Source organism: Oncorhynchus keta, unplaced genomic scaffold, assembly GCF_023373465.1.
Source record: "Oncorhynchus keta strain PuntledgeMale-10-30-2019 unplaced genomic scaffold, Oket_V2 Un_contig_1320_pilon_pilon, whole genome shotgun sequence".
NCBI classification, from domain to species: Eukaryota; Metazoa; Chordata; class Actinopteri; order Salmoniformes; family Salmonidae; genus Oncorhynchus; species Oncorhynchus keta.
In genome coordinates this window covers 448,003-465,911 of record NW_026278150.1, presented here as the reverse complement: position 1 = coordinate 465,911, position 17,909 = coordinate 448,003, and the positions used below count along the sequence as shown (strand labels likewise).

At 47.4% G+C, this 17,909-nt stretch overlaps 1 protein-coding gene and 1 long non-coding RNA gene across 3 annotated transcripts in view; both read left to right on the top strand.

Annotated features, from left to right (window-relative positions):
- The first annotated feature begins 826 nt into the window (after positions 1-826).
- Positions 827-17,909, top strand: part of LOC118380674 (nectin-1-like) — a 154,090-nt gene continuing 137,007 nt past the window's right edge. Inside the window, exon 1 of the mRNA XM_052501355.1 lies at positions 827-948. Within this exon, the coding sequence (XP_052357315.1) occupies positions 939-948 (10 nt within the window). The 5' untranslated portion in view covers positions 827-938. The remainder of the gene's footprint in view (positions 949-17,909) is intronic.
- On the top strand, positions 12,621-13,494 carry LOC127918123 (uncharacterized). 2 transcript variants are annotated; one of them, XR_008098973.1, is made up of 4 exons: positions 12,621-12,707; positions 12,806-12,903; positions 12,953-13,344; positions 13,394-13,494. It is a non-coding gene; the product is annotated as an uncharacterized LOC127918123 (long non-coding RNA). The 2 variants fall into 2 exon arrangements; XR_008098972.1 differs by having other exon boundaries at positions 12,621-12,903.

The following is a 17,909-nucleotide window of genomic DNA, read 5'->3' as shown; positions in this document are numbered from 1 at the left end:
AACCAGCCGGTCAGGCAGCCAGTCAGCCAGTCAGGCAGCCAGTCAGCCAGTCAGGCAGCCAGTCAGCCAGTCAGGCAGCCAGTCAGCCAGTCAGGCAGCCAGTCAGCCAGCCAGTCAGGCAGCCAGTCAGCCAGTCAGGCAGCCAGTCAGCCAGCCAGTCAGGCAGCCAGTCAGGCAGCCAGTCAGCCAGTCAGGCAGCCAGTCAGTCAGCCAGTCAGGCAGCCAGTCAGCCAGTCAGGCAGCCAGTCAGCCAGTCAGGCAGCCAGTCAGGCAGCCAGTCAGGCAGCCAGTCAGCCAGTCAGTCAGGCAGCCAGTCAGCCAGTCAGGCAGCCAATGTAAAGGCCTAACATAAATCGCAGCATGTTTATCCTCTTAGCAACATGTTACTGATGTTTGATACCAAAAAGTTGTATGAACAGAGGCCTCAGGCTTACCTATCGACCCACCAGCCCCATAACACAGAGACAGATGGAACACTTCACCTTGTTGGAGTGTGTGTGTGTGTGTGTGTGTGTGTGTGTGTGTGTGTTGGGTACCCTGTGTAGCAGAACAGAAGAGAGCCAGCTAAAACATGTACAAGGTGAGGTAGAAAGGCTGAAAGCCCCACACGATGTTTTGCGCTCCTCCTCTGACCGAGCGACCACTCTGGACAATACACAGCAGCATAAACAACCTGCTGCTATGCCATTTCTCTCTCTCTCTCTGACTCAGTGCATGCTGGGAGTGTTTTTGCAGTTCAGAGGGCGTGTGGAGGTCTCTGTCCTTACTTATTTCCTTGGTCTTTTCTTTCATTGTTTTACATGGTGGAGAGTTTTAACACGTTGTTAGTTTAACCACTGGGAGGAAGAGGACAGAGTTTTAGTTTCCTGGCTTTTGAATGGTATAGTGTGTGCGATTGCTTCTCAGCCTAGTGCGGAGGAGACGCTGCTGTGGTCGGCATGGTTTCAGGTATGTTCCGGAGAAAGGAGTTAAGATGGAGGAGGTTCTGCTCGACGTCGGTGAACGTTTACGAGCTGAATTTATACATTCTGCGTCCAGCTGTGATTGTGTTCATGGAAATAGTACATTTGGTGGGTAGACTAGTGGAATCTTTGCATGTGTTGGTAGTGATTTCTCCTCTTTCGACTCCTCTGAGTCGGTTTGGTAAGTAGTGGGTTTCGTCTGCAGGTTTTCAGGCCGTTCCGGAAGCAAGTGTGAATGTTTCTAAGTAGCAATGAGCTGTTAAAACCAGTTGTGACGAGCAAACCCGTATCCGGGTCGACCCGGGAGTTGGACTGGGTTGTCCTTTCTTTGTCATGAGTGAAACTGTGCAGGTTAATGCCATTAATGTCTTTGTTGGAATGTCTGTGTCAGAGGTTGGTGGTGAAGTTTGTGTGTTGGGGTGGTTTTGGATATTGTGATGTGTGATGTTGTTTTGTATCGTGGGGTAGTGGGCTAGGTGAGCATGCAGCACAGGGGTGTGAGGTTTTAATGAAATGAGGATGTATCTCTCTCTCTCCTGGTAGTAGTGTTGACAGTTCAGCACCCAAGCAAAGTAACTCCAGCTGAGCCATGGTAAATATGGGGAAGGAGGGAGTCAGAGAGAAGGAGGGAGTCAGAGAGTCTGAGCAGTGGTAAATATGGGGAAGGAGGGAGTCAGAGAGAAGGAGGGAGTCAGAGAGAAGGAGGGAGACAGAGAGTCTGAGCAGTGGTAAATATGGGGAAGGAGGGAGTCAGAGAGAAGGAGGGAGTCAGAGAGTCTGAGCAGTGGTAAATATGGGGAAGGAGGGAGTCAGAGAGAAGGAGGGAGTCAGAGAGAAGGAGGGAGACAGAGAGTCTGAGCAGTGGTAAATATGGGGAAGGAGGGAGTCAGAGAGAAGGAGGGAGTCAGAGAGAAGGAGGGAGACAGAGAGTCTGAGCAGTGGTAAATATGGGGAAGGAGGGAGTCAGAGAGAAGGAGGGAGACAGAGAGGAGGAGGGAGTCAGAGAGTCTGAGCAGTGGTAAATATGGGGAAGGAGGGAGTCAGAGAGAAGGAGGGAGTCAGAGAGAAGGAGGGAGACAGAGAGTCTGAGCAGTGATAAATATGGGGAAGGAGGGAGTCAGAGAGAAGGAGGGAGACAGAGAGAAGGAGGGAGACAGAGAGTCAGAGCAGTGGTAAATATGGGGAAGGAGGGAGTCAGAGAGGAGTAGGGAGACAGAGAGAAGGAGGGAGTCAGAGAGTCTGAGCAGTGGTAAATATGGGGAAGGAGGGAGTCAGAGAGAAGGAGGGAGTCAGAGAGTCTGAGCCATGGTAAATATGGGGAAGGAGGGAGTCAGAGAGAAGGAGGGAGTCAGAGAGTCTGAGCAGTGGTAAATATGGGGAAGGAGGGAGTCAGAGAGAAGGAGGGAGTCAGAGAGAAGGAGGGAGACAGAGAGTCTGAGCAGTGGTAAATATGGGGAAGGAGGGAGTCAGAGAGAAGGAGGGAGTCAGAGAGTCTGAGCAGTGGTAAATATGGGGAAGGAGGGAGTCAGAGAGAAGGAGGGAGTCAGAGAGGAGTAGGGAGACAGAGAGAAGTAGGGAGACAGAGAGAAGTAGGGAGACAGAGAGTCAGAGCAGTGGTAAATATGGGGAAGGAGGGAGTCAGAGAGGAGTAGGGAGACAGAGAGAAGGAGGGAGTCAGAGAGTCTGAGCAGTGGTAAATATGGGGAAGGAGGGAGTCAGAGAGAAGGAGGGAGTCAGAGAGTCTGAGCCATGGTAAATATGGGGAAGGAGGGAGTCAGAGAGTCTGAGCAGTGGTACATATGGGGAAGGAGGGAGACAGAGAGGAGTAGGGAGACAGAGAGAAGTAGGGAGACAGAGAGTCAGAGCAGTGGTAAATATGGGGAAGGAGGGAGACAGAGAGAAGGAGGGAGTCAGAGAGAAGGAGGGAGTCAGAGAGTCTGAGCAGTGGTAAATATGGGGAAGGAGGGAGTCAGAGAGAAGGAGGGAGTCAGAGAGTCTGAGCAGTGGTAAATGGGGGGAAGGAGGGAGTCAGAGAGGAGGAGGGAGTCAGAGAGAAGGAGGGAGTCAGAGAGTCTGAGCAGTGGTAAATATGGGGAAGGAGGGAGTCAGAGAGAAGGAGGGAGTCAGAGAGTCTGAGCAGTGGTAAATATGGGGAAGGAGGGAGTCAGAGAGAAGGAGGGAGTCAGAGAGGAGTAGGGAGACAGAGAGAAGTAGGGAGACAGAGAGAAGTAGGGAGACAGAGAGTCAGAGCAGTGGTAAATATGGGGAAGGAGGGAGTCAGAGAGGAGTAGGGAGACAGAGAGAAGGAGGGAGTCAGAGAGTCTGAGCAGTGGTAAATATGGGGAAGGAGGGAGTCAGAGAGAAGGAGGGAGTCAGAGAGTCTGAGCCATGGTAAATATGGGGAAGGAGGGAGTCAGAGAGTCTGAGCAGTGGTACATATGGGGAAGGAGGGAGACAGAGAGGAGTAGGGAGACAGAGAGAAGTAGGGAGACAGAGAGTCAGAGCAGTGGTAAATATGGGGAAGGAGGGAGACAGAGAGAAGGAGGGAGTCAGAGAGAAGGAGGGAGTCAGAGAGGAGGAGGGAGTCAGAGAGTCTGAGCAGTGGTAAATATGGGGAAGGAGGGAGTCAGAGAGAAGGAGGGAGTCAGAGAGTCTGAGCAGTGGTAAATATGGGGAAGGAGGGAGTCAGAGAGAAGGAGGGAGTCAGAGAGTCTGAGCAGTGGTAAATATGGGGAAGGAGGGAGTCAGAGAGAAGGAGGGAGTCAGAGAGTCTGAGCAGTGGAAAATAGTGGGAAGGAGGGAGTCAGAGAGAAGGAGGGAGTCAGAGAGTCTGAGCAGTGGTAAATATGGGGAAGGAGGGAGTCAGAGAGAAGGAGGGAGTCAGAGAGTCTGAGCAGTGGTAAATATGGGGAAGGAGGGAGGGAGACAGAGAAAAGTAGGGAGACAGAGAGTCAGAGGGAGCGTCACCTCGGCCTGCCCAGGCCTGCTAACAGGGGAGTGGCAGCAAATTAACAAGCCCTGGCGTTGCACACAGCCCGCCAGCCTCCCCTCCCTCCTTCCCTAACTCCTTGCCCTCTCTGCCCTCCCTCCCTCGCTGCCCTCTCTCCCCGCCCTCTCTGCCCTCCCTCCCCGCCCTCTCTGCCCTCCCTCCCCACCCTCTCTGCCCTCTCTCCCCACCCTCCTTGCCTAGAAACAGGGAGCCAAGGCTCAGAAGTGCTGCCCTTCACTGATCTGCCAAGGACTTAGAGCACACACAACACTGACAGCACTGACATCTCTCTGACTCTGTCTCTCTCTCTGTCTCTCTCTCTCTGTGTCTCTCTGTGTCTCTCTCTGTCTCTCTCTTTCTTATTCACTCTCTCTCTCTCTGTCTCTCTCCTCTCTCTCTCTCTCTCTCTGTGTCTCTCTCTCTCTCCTTCACTCTCTTTCTCTCTCTCCCTCCCCTTCACTCTCTCTCTCTTTCTCTCTCTCTCTCCCTCTCTCTCTCTCTCTCTCTCTCCCTCTCCCACAACAGTCTCTGGCAATAAACATCTCTGCAAAATAAAATGCTTGGTAGTTTCTGCTTGGCTAAGTCTTAGAGATGGAGTGGAGAATAACATATATTAGGAGAGTGGAGGAGAGGGAGAGGAGGAGGAGGTTTGGATAGGAAAGGTGAGGATGTCGTAGCATTGTCATCAGGCATGCCTCTCGTTATGTAGAGGAGAGGGAGAGGAGGAGAGGGGGAGAGGGAGAGGAGGAGGAGGTTTGGATAGGAAAGGTGAGGATGTCTTAGCATTGTCATCAGGCATGCCTCTCGTTATGTAGAGGAGAGGGAGAGGAGGAGAGAAAGAGATGACCATAGCATTGTCATCAGGCATGCCTCTCGTTATGTAGAGGAGAGGAGGAGAGGGGAAGAGGAGAGAAAGAGATGACCATAGCATTGTCATCAGGCATGCCTCCTGTTATGTAGGTCGCTGCTTGGTTCTTTTTAGTGCAGCTCACTGAGTTTTTGTTCATAGCTGCGAAGCATAAATATGAAATACTTACTTGGTCTCGTTATTTCTCCATAACAGCAGAATTAGAACTGAAAGAAATCAATTTATATTCATGAAGAACAACAAAAATCGAATCATTACACAATTGTAACTGGCATGATAATGGGTTAAATATTGTGGGAATAGAGAACCATGGTCAACTGGTGTTCAGCATTAATGTTCCCTCCTCCCTGGAAACAACTGGTGTTCAGCAGTAATCCAACTGGTGTTCAGCATTGTGCTGGTGAAGCAAATATCTGCAAGGATAACACTATACATAACAGAACTGCTGTTTGTGTAACTCTCATCAACAGTGGTGGAGATGTGGAAGTCTCTGCTGTCTGAGAGAGAGAATGTTTGTCTCTCTGTCTCTCTCACACTCACACTCACACACACACACACACACACACTCTCACACACACCTTCCTCACTCTCTCTGACCTTCTAGCTTATAATCAGCTCTGCCAGCGACTTGTCATCTTGTCAAACCATCTCCAGCATCACTATAGCACTCTGGTAGCAGATCATCTACACCCCTAGGGAGATCCGGAGGGAGCGCTCCACTGCTTTTTGGGATGCGATGGAATCTCCCCTTTAAACAAGAGCTAAACCAAGAACAGAGAGCTACACTCTTAGAGAAAAAAATCTGTTCCTGAACGGTTCTTCGGCCTAAAGGGTTCCTCTGTAGAAAGGGTTCTACCAAACAGGTTCTCAGCGGGTTCTCTTATGGGGGCAGCCAAAGAACCCTTTCAGGTTCTAAGTGTGTAGTACATGTCCCAAATATGCACCCTATTCTCTACTTAGTGCACTACAGGTCAGGTCAAAGGCAGTGTGCTATCGAGGGACAAAGGTCCCATTTGGTATTCGCCCAGCTAAAGAAGGATGGCTTCACTAACGTTCTGGGAGATCCAACTGTTGAAAGATTGCTGTAATGATCTGTCCTGTCGTCCTTCAGCCTATAGCGGGCAGCTGACGGTGGTGGGAATTTTCATGCCCTTGCCTCTAGTAGTTACACCAACTATCTCTGAGTTAGCTACCCGACCTGTCTAACTCGATATCCTCAGACGTTTTCCATTGTGTTCCTCATTGCCTATAATGTGCCTGCAACTTGTGATAACAAGTCAAAGAGAACTGCTGTTTGTGTAACTACATCAACAGTGGTGGGAGATGTGGAAGCCATGCTGTAGGTGAGAGAGAGAAGGTTTGCAAGGCACACACACACACACACACACACAGGCACACACAGCAGGTTCCCACTTCTCTGACCTTACTTATAATCAGCTCTGCCAGCGACTTGTCATCTTGTCAAACCATAGCATCACTATAGCACTCTGGTAAGAGCATAGTAGGGAGGAGGGAGTTTGAGGGAGGGAGGGAGTGAGGGCAGGGAGGCGGGGAGGGAGGGAGGGAGATGGGGAGGGAGGGAGGCAGGGGAGGGATGGGAGGGAGAGACCGGCGATGGGAGATAGGGAGTTTAATGGCAGAGGGAGACCAGGGAGGGATGGTTTGATAGGAGGGAATGACAGGGAGAGAGGGAGGGAGGTTTGAGGGAGGGAGGGAATGGCAGAGAGGGAGGAGAGGGAGTGAGGGAGGGAGGACAGAGAGGACTGGAGGGATGGTTTGGAGGGAGGGAGGGGGGGAATGGCAGAGGGAGACCAGAGGGAGGGAGGGAGGGAGTTTAATGGCAGAGAGAGACCGGGGAGGGAGGGTTTGAGGGAGCAGTTTAATGGCAGGGAGAGACCAGAGGGAGGGACTGTGATACCAGTTTAATCATCAGACGAAAGCCCTGAGACACCCTTTGAATGATTGCCAGTCATCTTTCTGTTGCTCTCCATCCCTGAGATGGTTTGATCAGCAGTTTAATGGCTAGATGATGCCAGATGATGGTTTGACTAGACTGTTTTCTCATCAATGCCCAACAAAAAGACCCCAGTTCTGTTTGATAGCAGTTTAATGGCAGAGAGATCACAGACTATGGACTTGGAAGGCTCATCCAGTTATTAATGGGCCAGACTGACACTGTGAAGTTTAACTACATAATAACGTTGAACATAGTAGTTATGGAGATGGTTTGATACCAGTTTGATGGCAGAGAGAGACCGGAGATGGTTTGATAGCAGTTTAATGGCAGAGAGAGACCAGAGATGGTTTGATACCAGTTTAATGGCAGAGAGAGACCGGAGATGGTTTGATACCAGTTTAATGGCAGAGAGAGACCAGAGATGGTTTGATACCAGTTTAATGGCAGAGAGAGACCAGAGATGGTTTGATACCAGTTTAATGGCAGAGAGAGACCAGAGATGGTTTGATACCAGTTTAATGGCAGAGAGAGACCGGAGATGGTTTGATAGCAGTTTAATGGCAGAGAGAGACCTGAGATGGTTTGATAGCAGTTTAATGGCAGAGAGAGACCTGAGATGGTTTGATACCAGTTTAATGGCAGAGAGAGACCAGAGATGGTTTGATAGCAGTTTAATGGCAGAGAGAGACCAGAGATGGTTTGATACCAGTTTAATGGCAGAGAGAGACCAGAGATGGTTTGATAGCAGTTTAATGGCAGAGAGAGACCAGAGATGGTTTGATACCAGTTTAATGGCAGAGAGAGACTGGAGATGGTTTGATACCAGTTTAATGGCAGAGAGAGACCCTAGATGGTTTGATAGCAGTTTAATGGCAGAGAGAGACTGGAGATGGTTTGATAGCAGTTTAATGGCAGAGAGAGACTGGAGATGGTTTGATAGCAGTTTAATGGCAGAGAGAGACCAGAGATGGTTTGATAGCAGTTTAATGGCAGAGAGAGACTGAGATGGTTTGATACCAGTTTAATGGCAGAGAGAGACCAGAGATGGTTTGATAGCAGTTTAATGGCAGAGAGAGACTGAGATGGTTTGATACCAGTTTAATGGCAGAGAGAGACCAGAGATGGTTTGATACCAGTTTAATGGCAGAGAGAGACCAGAGATGGTTTGATAGCAGTTTAATGGCAGAGAGAGACCAGAGATGGTTTGATACCAGTTTAATGGCAGAGAGAGACCAGAGATGGTTTGATAGCAGTTTAATGGCAGAGAGAGACTGGAGATGGTTTGATACCAGTTTAATGGCAGAGAGAGACCGGAGATGGTTTGATAGCAGTTTAATGGCAGAGAGAGACCAGAGATGGTTTGATACCAGTTTAATGGCAGAGAGAGACCAGAGATGGTTTGATAGCAGTTTAATGGCAGAGAGAGACTGGAGATGGTTTGATAGCAGTTTAATGGCAGAGAGAGACCGGAGATGGTTTGATACCAGTTTAATGGCAGAGAGAGACCAGAGATGGTTTGATAGCAGTTTAATGGCAGAGAGAGACCAGAGATGGTTTGATACCAGTTTAATGGCAGAGAGAGACTGGAGATGGTTTGATACCAGTTTAATGGCAGAGAGAGACTGGAGATGGTTTGATAGCAGTTTAATGGCAGAGAGAGACCAGAGATGGTTTGATAGCAGTTTAATGGCAGAGAGAGACCAGAGATGGCTTGATACCAGTTTAATGGCAGAGAGAGACCAGAGATGGTTTGATAGCAGTTCAATGGCAGAGAGAGACCAGAGATGGTTTGATACCAGTTCAATGGCAGAGAGGAAATTGCCTTGAACTCCCCATAATTATCTGTAGACACTCGTCGTGACTCCTTTGACTTTTCGGCATTGCATTGCCGATCTGCAGGTCAAGAACACCAAGTTCATCTCAGCCTATGCTGCCCTTCAGTCCCTTGACTTTTTGGTCGTGAAAGACACATGGATCGTCCCAGAGAACACTACTACTCCAGCTGCTCTCTCTTCATCTGTTTTCTCTAATAGTCTGAGAGCATCTGGTCGTCACGGGGGTGGCGCAGGTCTTTCTCCCACTCTCACCTGTCCATCTCCTCATTTGATTTCCATCCTGTCACTGTCACTCGTCCACTCAAGATTAACATTATTGTCATCTATTGTCCACCAGGTGCCCTTGGAGAGTTCCTCAATAAGCTAATTTCTTGATGATGGCTCACCGCTATTCGTACTTGGCGACTTCAACCTCCCAATGTCTGCCTCAACTCTCTCTTTCCCCTCCTTGCCTCTTCTCCCTTTCCCAGTCCCCTCCCACTTTCACAGTCCCCTCCCACTGTCACAGTCCCCTCCCACTTTCACAGTCCCCTCCCACTCACAAGGCAGGCAATACGCTTGACCTCATCTTTACTAGAGGCTGTTCTCCTACTAATCTCACTGTAACCCTCCTCCAGGTCTCTGTTCTCCTACTAATCTCACTGTCACCTCCTCCAGGTCTCTGTTCTCCTACTAATCTCACTGTCACCTCCTCCAGGTCTCTGTTCTCCTACTAATCTCACTGTAACCTCCTCCAGGTCTCTGTTCTCCTACTAATCTCACTGTAACCTCCTCCAGGTCTCTGTTCTCCTACTAATCTCACTGTAACCCCCTCCAGATCTCTGTTCTCCTACTAATCTCACTGTAACCTCCTCCAGGTCTCTGTTCTCCTACTAATCTCACTGTAACCTCCTCCAGGTCTCTGTTCTCCTACTAATCTCACTGTCACCTCCTCCAGGTCTCTGTTCTCCTACTAATCTCACTGTAACCCCCCTCCAGATCTCTGTTCTCCTACTAATCTCACTGTAACCTCCTCCAGGTCTCTGTTCTCCTACTAATCTCACTGTCACCTCCTCCAGGTCTCTGTTCTCCTACTAATCTCACTGTAACCTCCTCCAGGTCTCTGTTCTCCTACTAATCTCACTGTAACCCCTCCAGGTCTCTGTTCTCCTACTAATCTCACTGTCACCCCTCCAGGTCTCTGTTCTCCTACTAATCTCACTGTCACCTCCTCCAGGTCTCTGTTCTCCTACTAATCTCACTGTCAAGGTCTCCTCCTCCAGGTCTCTGTTCTCCTACTAATCTCACTGTAACCTCCTCCAGGTCTCTGTTCTCCTACTAATCTCACTGTAACCTCCTCCAGGTCTCTGTTCTCCTACTAATCTCACTGTCACCTCCTCCAGGTCTCTGTTCTCCTACTAATCTCACTGTAACCCCTCCAGATCTCTGTTCTCCTACTAATCTCACTGTAACCCCTCCAGGTCTCTGTTCTCCTACTAATCTCACTGTCATCTCCTCCAGGTCTCTGTTCTCCTACTAATCTCACTGTAACACTCTGTTCTCCTACTAATCTCACTGATAAATCCAGGTCTCTGTTCTCCTACTAATCTCACTGTAACCCCCTCCAGGTCTCTGTTCTCCTACTAATCTCACTGTCACCTCCTCCAGGTCTCTGGTCTCCTACTAATCTCACTGTAACCTCCTCCAGGTCTCTGTTCTCCTACTAATCTCACTGTCACCTCCTCCAGGTCTCTGTTCTCCTACTAATCTCACTGTAACCCCCTCCAGATCTCTGTTCTCCTACTAATCTCACTGTAACCCCCTCCAGGTCTCTGATTACTACTGTGTTTCCTTTTCCATCTCCCTTTCCTCCAACCCTAACCACTCAGCTTCTACCCAGACGAGCATGCACCATCGTAATCTTTGTTCTCTCTTCTGTCATATTATCTCTTCTTTATGATAAATCCTTCTCCCTCCTGCCTCCTGATTCTTTGACCCTACTCTCTTTCCACATCCAATGACTCGCAGTGTCCCCTTTCCTCCCGGCCGACTTGACCCTCCCCCCCTGCTCCTAGGAAACTCTTTTCCACCTTCTCCTCCCTCCTTAATCCTCCACCCATTTCCCCTCAAACCCACAGCCCACCACCCCTCAAACCCACAGCCCACCCCCACCCACCCCTCAAACCCACAGCCCCCCACCCCTCAAACCCACAGCCCACCCACCCCTCAAACCCACAGCCCACCCCACCCTCAAACCCACAGCCCCCACCCTCAAACCCACAGCCCACCCACCCCTCAAACCCACAGCCCCACCCCCACCCACCCCTCAAACCCACAGCCCACCCCTCAAACCCACAGCCCCCCACCCCTCAAACCCACAGCCCAAGCCCCACCCCTCAAACCCACAGCCCACCCACCCTCAAACCCACAAACCCAAACCCACAGCCCCACCCTCAAACGCACAGCCCCACAGCCCACCCACCTCTCAAACCCACAGCCCCACCCCTCAAACCCACAGCCCACCCACCCTCAAACCCACAGCCCCCACCCCTCATACCGACAGCCCACCCTCAAACCCACAGCCCCCACCCCTCATACCGTACAGCCCACCCACCCACCCCAAACCCACAGCCCACCACCCCTCAAACCCTTTGTTTGGTTTGTTTGTTTGTTTGTTAATTAGGTGTGCACAAACCCACAGCCCACCCACCCTCAAACCCACAGTCCCACCCTCAAATACCCCCCACCCCTCAAACCCACAGCCCCCACCCTCAAACCCACAGCCCACCCACCCTCAAACCCACAGCCCACCCCTCAAACCCAAGAGGCCAGAGCAGCCCTCAAAACAGTTTACAAACCCACAGTCCCTTCCCACAGCCCCACAGGCCACCCATTTTGTCCCATCAAACCCACAGCCCCCCCCTCAAACCCCTCATTTGTATTTGATCATGTACATGCCCCCACCCCCTCAAACCCACAGCCCCCATACACCACCCCCACCCAAACCCACAGCCCACCCACCCCTCAAACCCACACCCATCAAACCTCTGTTTTAGCCCCACCCCTCAAACCCACAGCCCACCCAAACCCCTATCAAAACCCACAGCCCCACAGCCCCCAGCCCACCCACCCTCAAACCCACAGCCCACCCACCCCCCTCAAACCCACAGCCCACCCACCCTCAAACCCACAGCCCACCCAGCCCTCAAACCCACAGCCCACCCACCCCTCAAACCCACAGCCCACTTTCTTCTGTGATGACACTTTCTGGTATTTCACCCACTAGATATCGGGGTTCATCACAATTAGATTTGTATTTGAATTTCTCACTGAGTCTGTACATAGTAAAGTCACACTTGTTGTTTGTGTACATGGATTGTATAATGTCTTGTGTTTTACCCCCAACACCACTTTCCATCAGTTTGTATAGCAGACCTTCATGACAAATTAAGTCTAAAGCTTTTATGAAATGAACAAAGCATGAGAAGACTTTGCCTTTGTTTTGGTTTGTTTGTTTGTTAATTAGGGTGTGCAGGGTGAATACGTGGTCTGTCGTATGGTAATTTGGTAAAAAGCCAATTTGTTTTCACAGAGGAAATGCAGGAATCTGCTGTTTAATGATAATGCAGAAGATTTCCCCAAGGTTGCTGTTGACACATCTCCCACGGTAGTTACAGGTGTCAACTTTTCTCCACTTTTGTGGATTGGGGTGATCAGTCCTTTGTTCTAAATGTTGGGCAAGAGGCCAGAGCTGAGGATGATATTAAAGAGTTTAAGTATAGCCAGTTGGGATTTGTGGTCTGTATATTTTATAATTTTGTTCATTTCATTTCATTCTACACCACAGGCCTTTTTGGGTTGGAGGGTTTGTATTTTGTCCTGTAGTTCATTCAAGGTAATTGGAGAGTCCAGTGGGTTCTGATAGTCTTTAATAGTTGATTCTAACATTTGTATTTGATCATGTATATGTTTTTTTTTTGCTGTTCGTTTTTTTTATCGTCAAAAAGATTGGAGAAGTGGTTTACCCATACATCTCTGTTTTAGTGATTCACTATAGTGAAGGCTCAGGTTTACCCATACATCTCTGTTTTAGTGATTCACTATAGTGAAGGCTCAGGTTTACCCATACATCTCTGTTTTAGTGATTCACCATAGTGAAGGCTCAGGTTTACCCATACATCTCTGGTTTAGTGATTCACTATAGTGAAGGCTCAGGTTTACCCATACATCTCTGTTTTAGTGATTCACTATAGTGAAGGCTCAGGTTTACCCATACATCTCTGTTTTAGTGATTCACTATAGTGAAGGCTCAGGTTTACCCATACATCTCTGGTTTAGTGATTCACCATAGTGAAGGCTCAGGTTTACCCATACATCTCTGTTTTAGTGATTCACTATAGTGAAGGCTCAGGTTTACCCATACATCTCTGTTTTAGTGATTCACTATAGTGAAGGCTCAGGTTTACCCATACATCTCTGTTTTAGTGATTCACTATAGTGAAGGCTCAGGTTTACCCATACATCTCTGTTTTAGTGATTCACTATAGTGAAGGCTCAGGTTTACCCATACATCTCTGTTTTAGTGATTCACTATAGTGAAGGCTCAGGTTTACCCATACATCTCTGTTTTAGTGATTCACTATAGTGAAGGCTCAGGTTTACCCATACATCTCTGTTTTAGTGATTCACTATAGTGAAGGCTCAGGTTTACCCATACATCTCTGTTTTAGTGATTCACTATAGTGAAGGCTCAGGTTTACCCATACATCTCTGTTTTAGTGATTCACCATAGTGAAGGCTCAGGTTTACCCATACATCTCTGTTTTAGTGATTCACTATAGTGAAGGCTCAGGTTTACCCATACATCTCTGTTTTAGTGATTCACTATAGTGAAGGCTCAGGTTTTCTGCGTCTCTGTGTTTTTGGTTGGATCGGTTTCTCAATGTCTTTTTCTTAGGTTTTTTGCATTCTTCATCAAACCATTTGTCATTGTTGTTACTTTTGTTAGGTTGTCTGCTTGATTTGATAGGGAAGCTGAGAGGCAAAATATACTGTTTAGGTTTTCTACTGCCAAGTTTACACCTTCTCTATTTTAACTAGTTAAGAACACATTCTTATTTACAATGACGGCCTATCCCTGCCAAACCCGGACAATGCTGGGCCTATTGTGCGCTGCCTTATGGGACTCCCAATCACGGCCGGATGTGATACAGCCTGGAATCGAACCAGGGTCTGTAGTGATGCCTCTTGTACTGAGATGCAGTCCCTTACAACACTGCGCCGCAGTGGGACTAATACAGTGACATTTTTTTTTCAGGAAGTTGTCTAAAAGGGATTGAATTAGCTGTTGCCTAATATGTTTTCGGTAGGTTTCCATGCTACTTCCCCCAAACCCCCATCTCTTCCTTCCCCCTCTCTCTCTTTCCCTCTCTCCAAACCCCCTTCACCCCCCGCCCCTCTCTCTCTCTCTCTGTGGTTTTGTGGCTCTCCCATCTCGTCTCTAGCCCAGCTGCTTTCCACCTAACTGAAAGGCCTGTTGCATACTATAGTGTAGCTGCAGTATTTCAGGTGGGGAAATAATACACGAATGAAAGGTTTAACTGCTGTATAATGTTGACACTCGTCATAAAGGCCTTCTGTAGCTCAGTTGGTAGAGCATGGCGCTTGTAACGCCAGGGTAGTGGGTTCGATTCCCGGGACCACCCATACGTAGAATGTATGCACACATGACTGACTGTAAGTCGCTTTGGATAAAAGTGTCTGCTAAATGGCATATATTATATTATATTATTAAGGCCAGTTTGGGGCCTCCATCTGCTTCTCCGATTCATATTGACAATGTGTTTGTTTTCTATTCAACGTAGACCAATGGTCTTCTTCCCAAGAGGTACCCTATTCCTTACATACTGTTGGTCAGGGCCCTATGGGGAAGTATTGTGCAGTAGAGGGACCCCGCCTATAGATCCAGTGGAGTTCTAGGACACTAGGCAGGAGACACATCTAATCCGGTGTGACTGAAACATGTTTTTCTTGACAGGTAAAGGAGATGCTATTGACTGTCAATGAGAATGCGAATACTAACATGTGTGTTTTTTCTCTCCTCCTCTTCCTCATGTGGTGTTGTTGCTGCCCTCCTCTTCCTCTTCAATAGGTAATGTGCTGCTAACTTTATTCATTAATATATCATTCCCTCACTCATTCATACAGACTAGAGACTGACGATTTCATCAGAAGGCCATCAGGCTCTGTAGAATCAGCATGTGTCCCTAATGGCACCCTATTCATTAGGAATTTACTCCAAAAAGTAGTGCACTGTATTGGGATTAGGGTGCCATGTGGGACTCCCTCAGACGGGGTGTTTTCACATACTTGACAGTCCTTTAGACAGAACCGATCTCAGTCCTTTAAAGTGAAAAGCTAAATAACTCAGTTCTCTCTGCAGCTGCATTGTTATTGCCTTTGAATGAGGACTCAACTCTTTTGCCAGTTCGCTTCACCTATTTTGTGGTCCGAGTTATTTTTAGAAATGAACCAATGATGTTGGCGCTTTTAGTGGGTTCGATTCCCGGGACCACCCATCACACATGACTGTAAGTGCAGCGTGCTAAATGACTTAAATGTAAATGACTTAAATGTACATGACAAAGTAAATGCAAATGTTTTTTTAACATTCACTCAATGCAGTGTAGGTTTCAAAAGTGCAATTCCATCTGAATGTGTTATCGGACAGCTAGATATATACCTTATACCTACTTACGTTTTGGAAGCATATAGATTTCGTTTAGTTAAAAGATGAGACATAATAATTATAGTCAGAAGATAATATTATCATGTTTATTTTATTGTTAAGATTTTTTGTTAAGCAAATAGCAGAAGAACAACTGAAGATTAAATAATGTTGTAATATAACATTTTACACCCAGGGTAGGCTTCTGCCCATTTAAGAGCTAGAATAGGCTTCTGCCCCTTTAAGAGCTAGAATAGGCTTCTGCCCCTTTAATTAAGAGCTAGAATAGGCTTCTGCCCATTTAAGAGCTAGAATAGGCTTCTGCCCCTTTAAGAGCTAGAATAGGCTTCTGCCCCTTTAAGAGCTAGAATAGGCTTCTGCCCATTTAAGAGCTAGAATAGGCTTCTGCCCCTTTAAGAGCTAGAATAGGCTTCTGCCCCTTTTAAGAGCTAGAATAGGCTTCTGCCCATTTAGAATAAGCTTCTGCCCCTTTAAGAGCTAGAATAGGCTTCTGCCCATTTAAGAGCTAGAATAGGCTTCTGCCCCTTTAAGAGCTAGAATAGGCTTCTGCCCCTTTAAGAGCTAGAATAGGCTTCTGCCCATTTAAGAGCTAGAATAGGCTTCTGCCCATTTAAGAGCTAGAATAGGCTTCTGCTCCTTTAAGAGCTAGAATAGGCTTCTGCCCATTTAAGAGCTAGAATAGGCTTCTGCCCATTTAAGAGCTAGAATAGGCTTCTGCTCCTTTAAGAGCTAGAATAGGCTTCTGCCTCTTTAAGAGAATAGGCTTCTGCTCCTTTAAGAGCTATAGGCTTCTGCCCCTTTAAGAGCTAGAATAGGCTTCTGCCCATTTAAGAGCTAGAATAGGCTTCTGCCCATTTAAGAGCTAGAATAGGCTTCTGCCCCTTTAAGAGCTAGAATAGGCTTCTGCCCCTTTAAGAGCTAGAATAGGCTTCTGCCCCTTTAAGAGCTAAAATAGGCTTCTGCCCCTCTAATTAATAGAATAAGCCCATTTAAGAGCTAGAATAGGCTTCTGCCCCTTTAATTAAAGAGCTAGAATAGGCTTCTGCCCATTTAAGAGCTAGAATAGGCTTTAAGAGCTAGAATAGGCCCCCCTTTAAGAGCTAGAATAGGCTTCTGCCCCTTTAAGAGCTAGAATAGGCTTCTGCCCCTTTAAGAGCTAGAATAGGCTTCTGCCCATTTAAGAGCTAGAATAGGCTTCTGCCCCTTTAAGAGCTTCTGCCCATTTAAGAGCTAGAATAGGCTTCTGCCCATTTAAGAGCTAGAATAGGCTTCTGCCCCTTTAAGAGCTAGAATAGGCTTCTGCCCATTTAAGAGCTAGAATAGGCTTCTGCCCATTTAAGAGCTAGAATAGGCTTCTGCCCCTTTAAGAGCTAGAATAGGCTTCTGCCCCTTTAAGAGCTAGAATAGGCTTCTGCCTCTTTAAGAGCTAGAATAGGCTTCTGCCCCTTTAAGAGCTAGAATAGGCTTCTGCCCCTTTAAGAGCTAGAATAGGCTTCTGCCCATTTAAGAGCTAGAATAGGCTTCTGCCCCTTTAAGAGCTAGAATAGGCTTCTGCCCCTTTAAGAGCTAGAATAGGCTTCTGCCCATTTAAGAGCTAGAATAGGCTTCTGCCCATTTAAGAGCTAGAATAGGCTTCTGCCCCTTTAAGAGCTAGAATAGGCTTCTGCCCCTTTAAGAGCTAGAATAGGCTTCTGCCCCTTTAAGAGCTAAAATAGGCTTCTGCCCCTTTAATAAAGAGCTAGAATAAGCTTCTGCCCATTTAAGAGCTAGAATAGGCTTCTGCCCCTTTAAGAGCTAGAATAGGCTTCTGCCTCTTTAAGAGCTAGAATAGGCTTCTGCCCCTTTAAGAGCTAGAATAGGCTTCTGCCCATTTAAGAGCTAGAATAGGCTTCTGCCCCTTTAAGAGCTAGAATAGGCTTCTGCCCCTAAGAGCTGGTTGCTTGGGGGCATTTTTGAGTTCCTTTGGAGATACTGCAGACAATATGAAGCTAACTGTTCACAAAGATCTGTCTGAAAGAGACCAAGTGTGAAAACACCCTTAAACATCAGATCTTAAACATCAGATCTTAAACATCAGATCACTAACATCAGATCACTAACATCAGATCACTAACATCAGATCTTAAACATCAGATCACTAACATCAGATCACTAACATCAGATCTTAAACATCAGATCACTAACATCAGATCACTAACATCAGATCACTAACATCAGATCACTAACATCAGATCACTAACATCAGATCACTAACATCAGATCACTAACATCAGATCACTAACATCAGATCTAACATCAGATCTTAAACATCAGATCTTAAACATCAGATCACTAACATCAGATCACTAACATCAGATCACTAACATCAGATCTTAAACATCAGATCACTAACATCAGATCACTAACATCAGATCTTAAACATCAGATCACTAACATCAGATCACTAACATCAGATCACTAACATCAGATCACTAACATCAGATCACTAACATCAGATCACTAACATCAGATCACTAACATCAGATCACTAACATCAGATCACTAACATCAGATCACTAACATCAGATCACT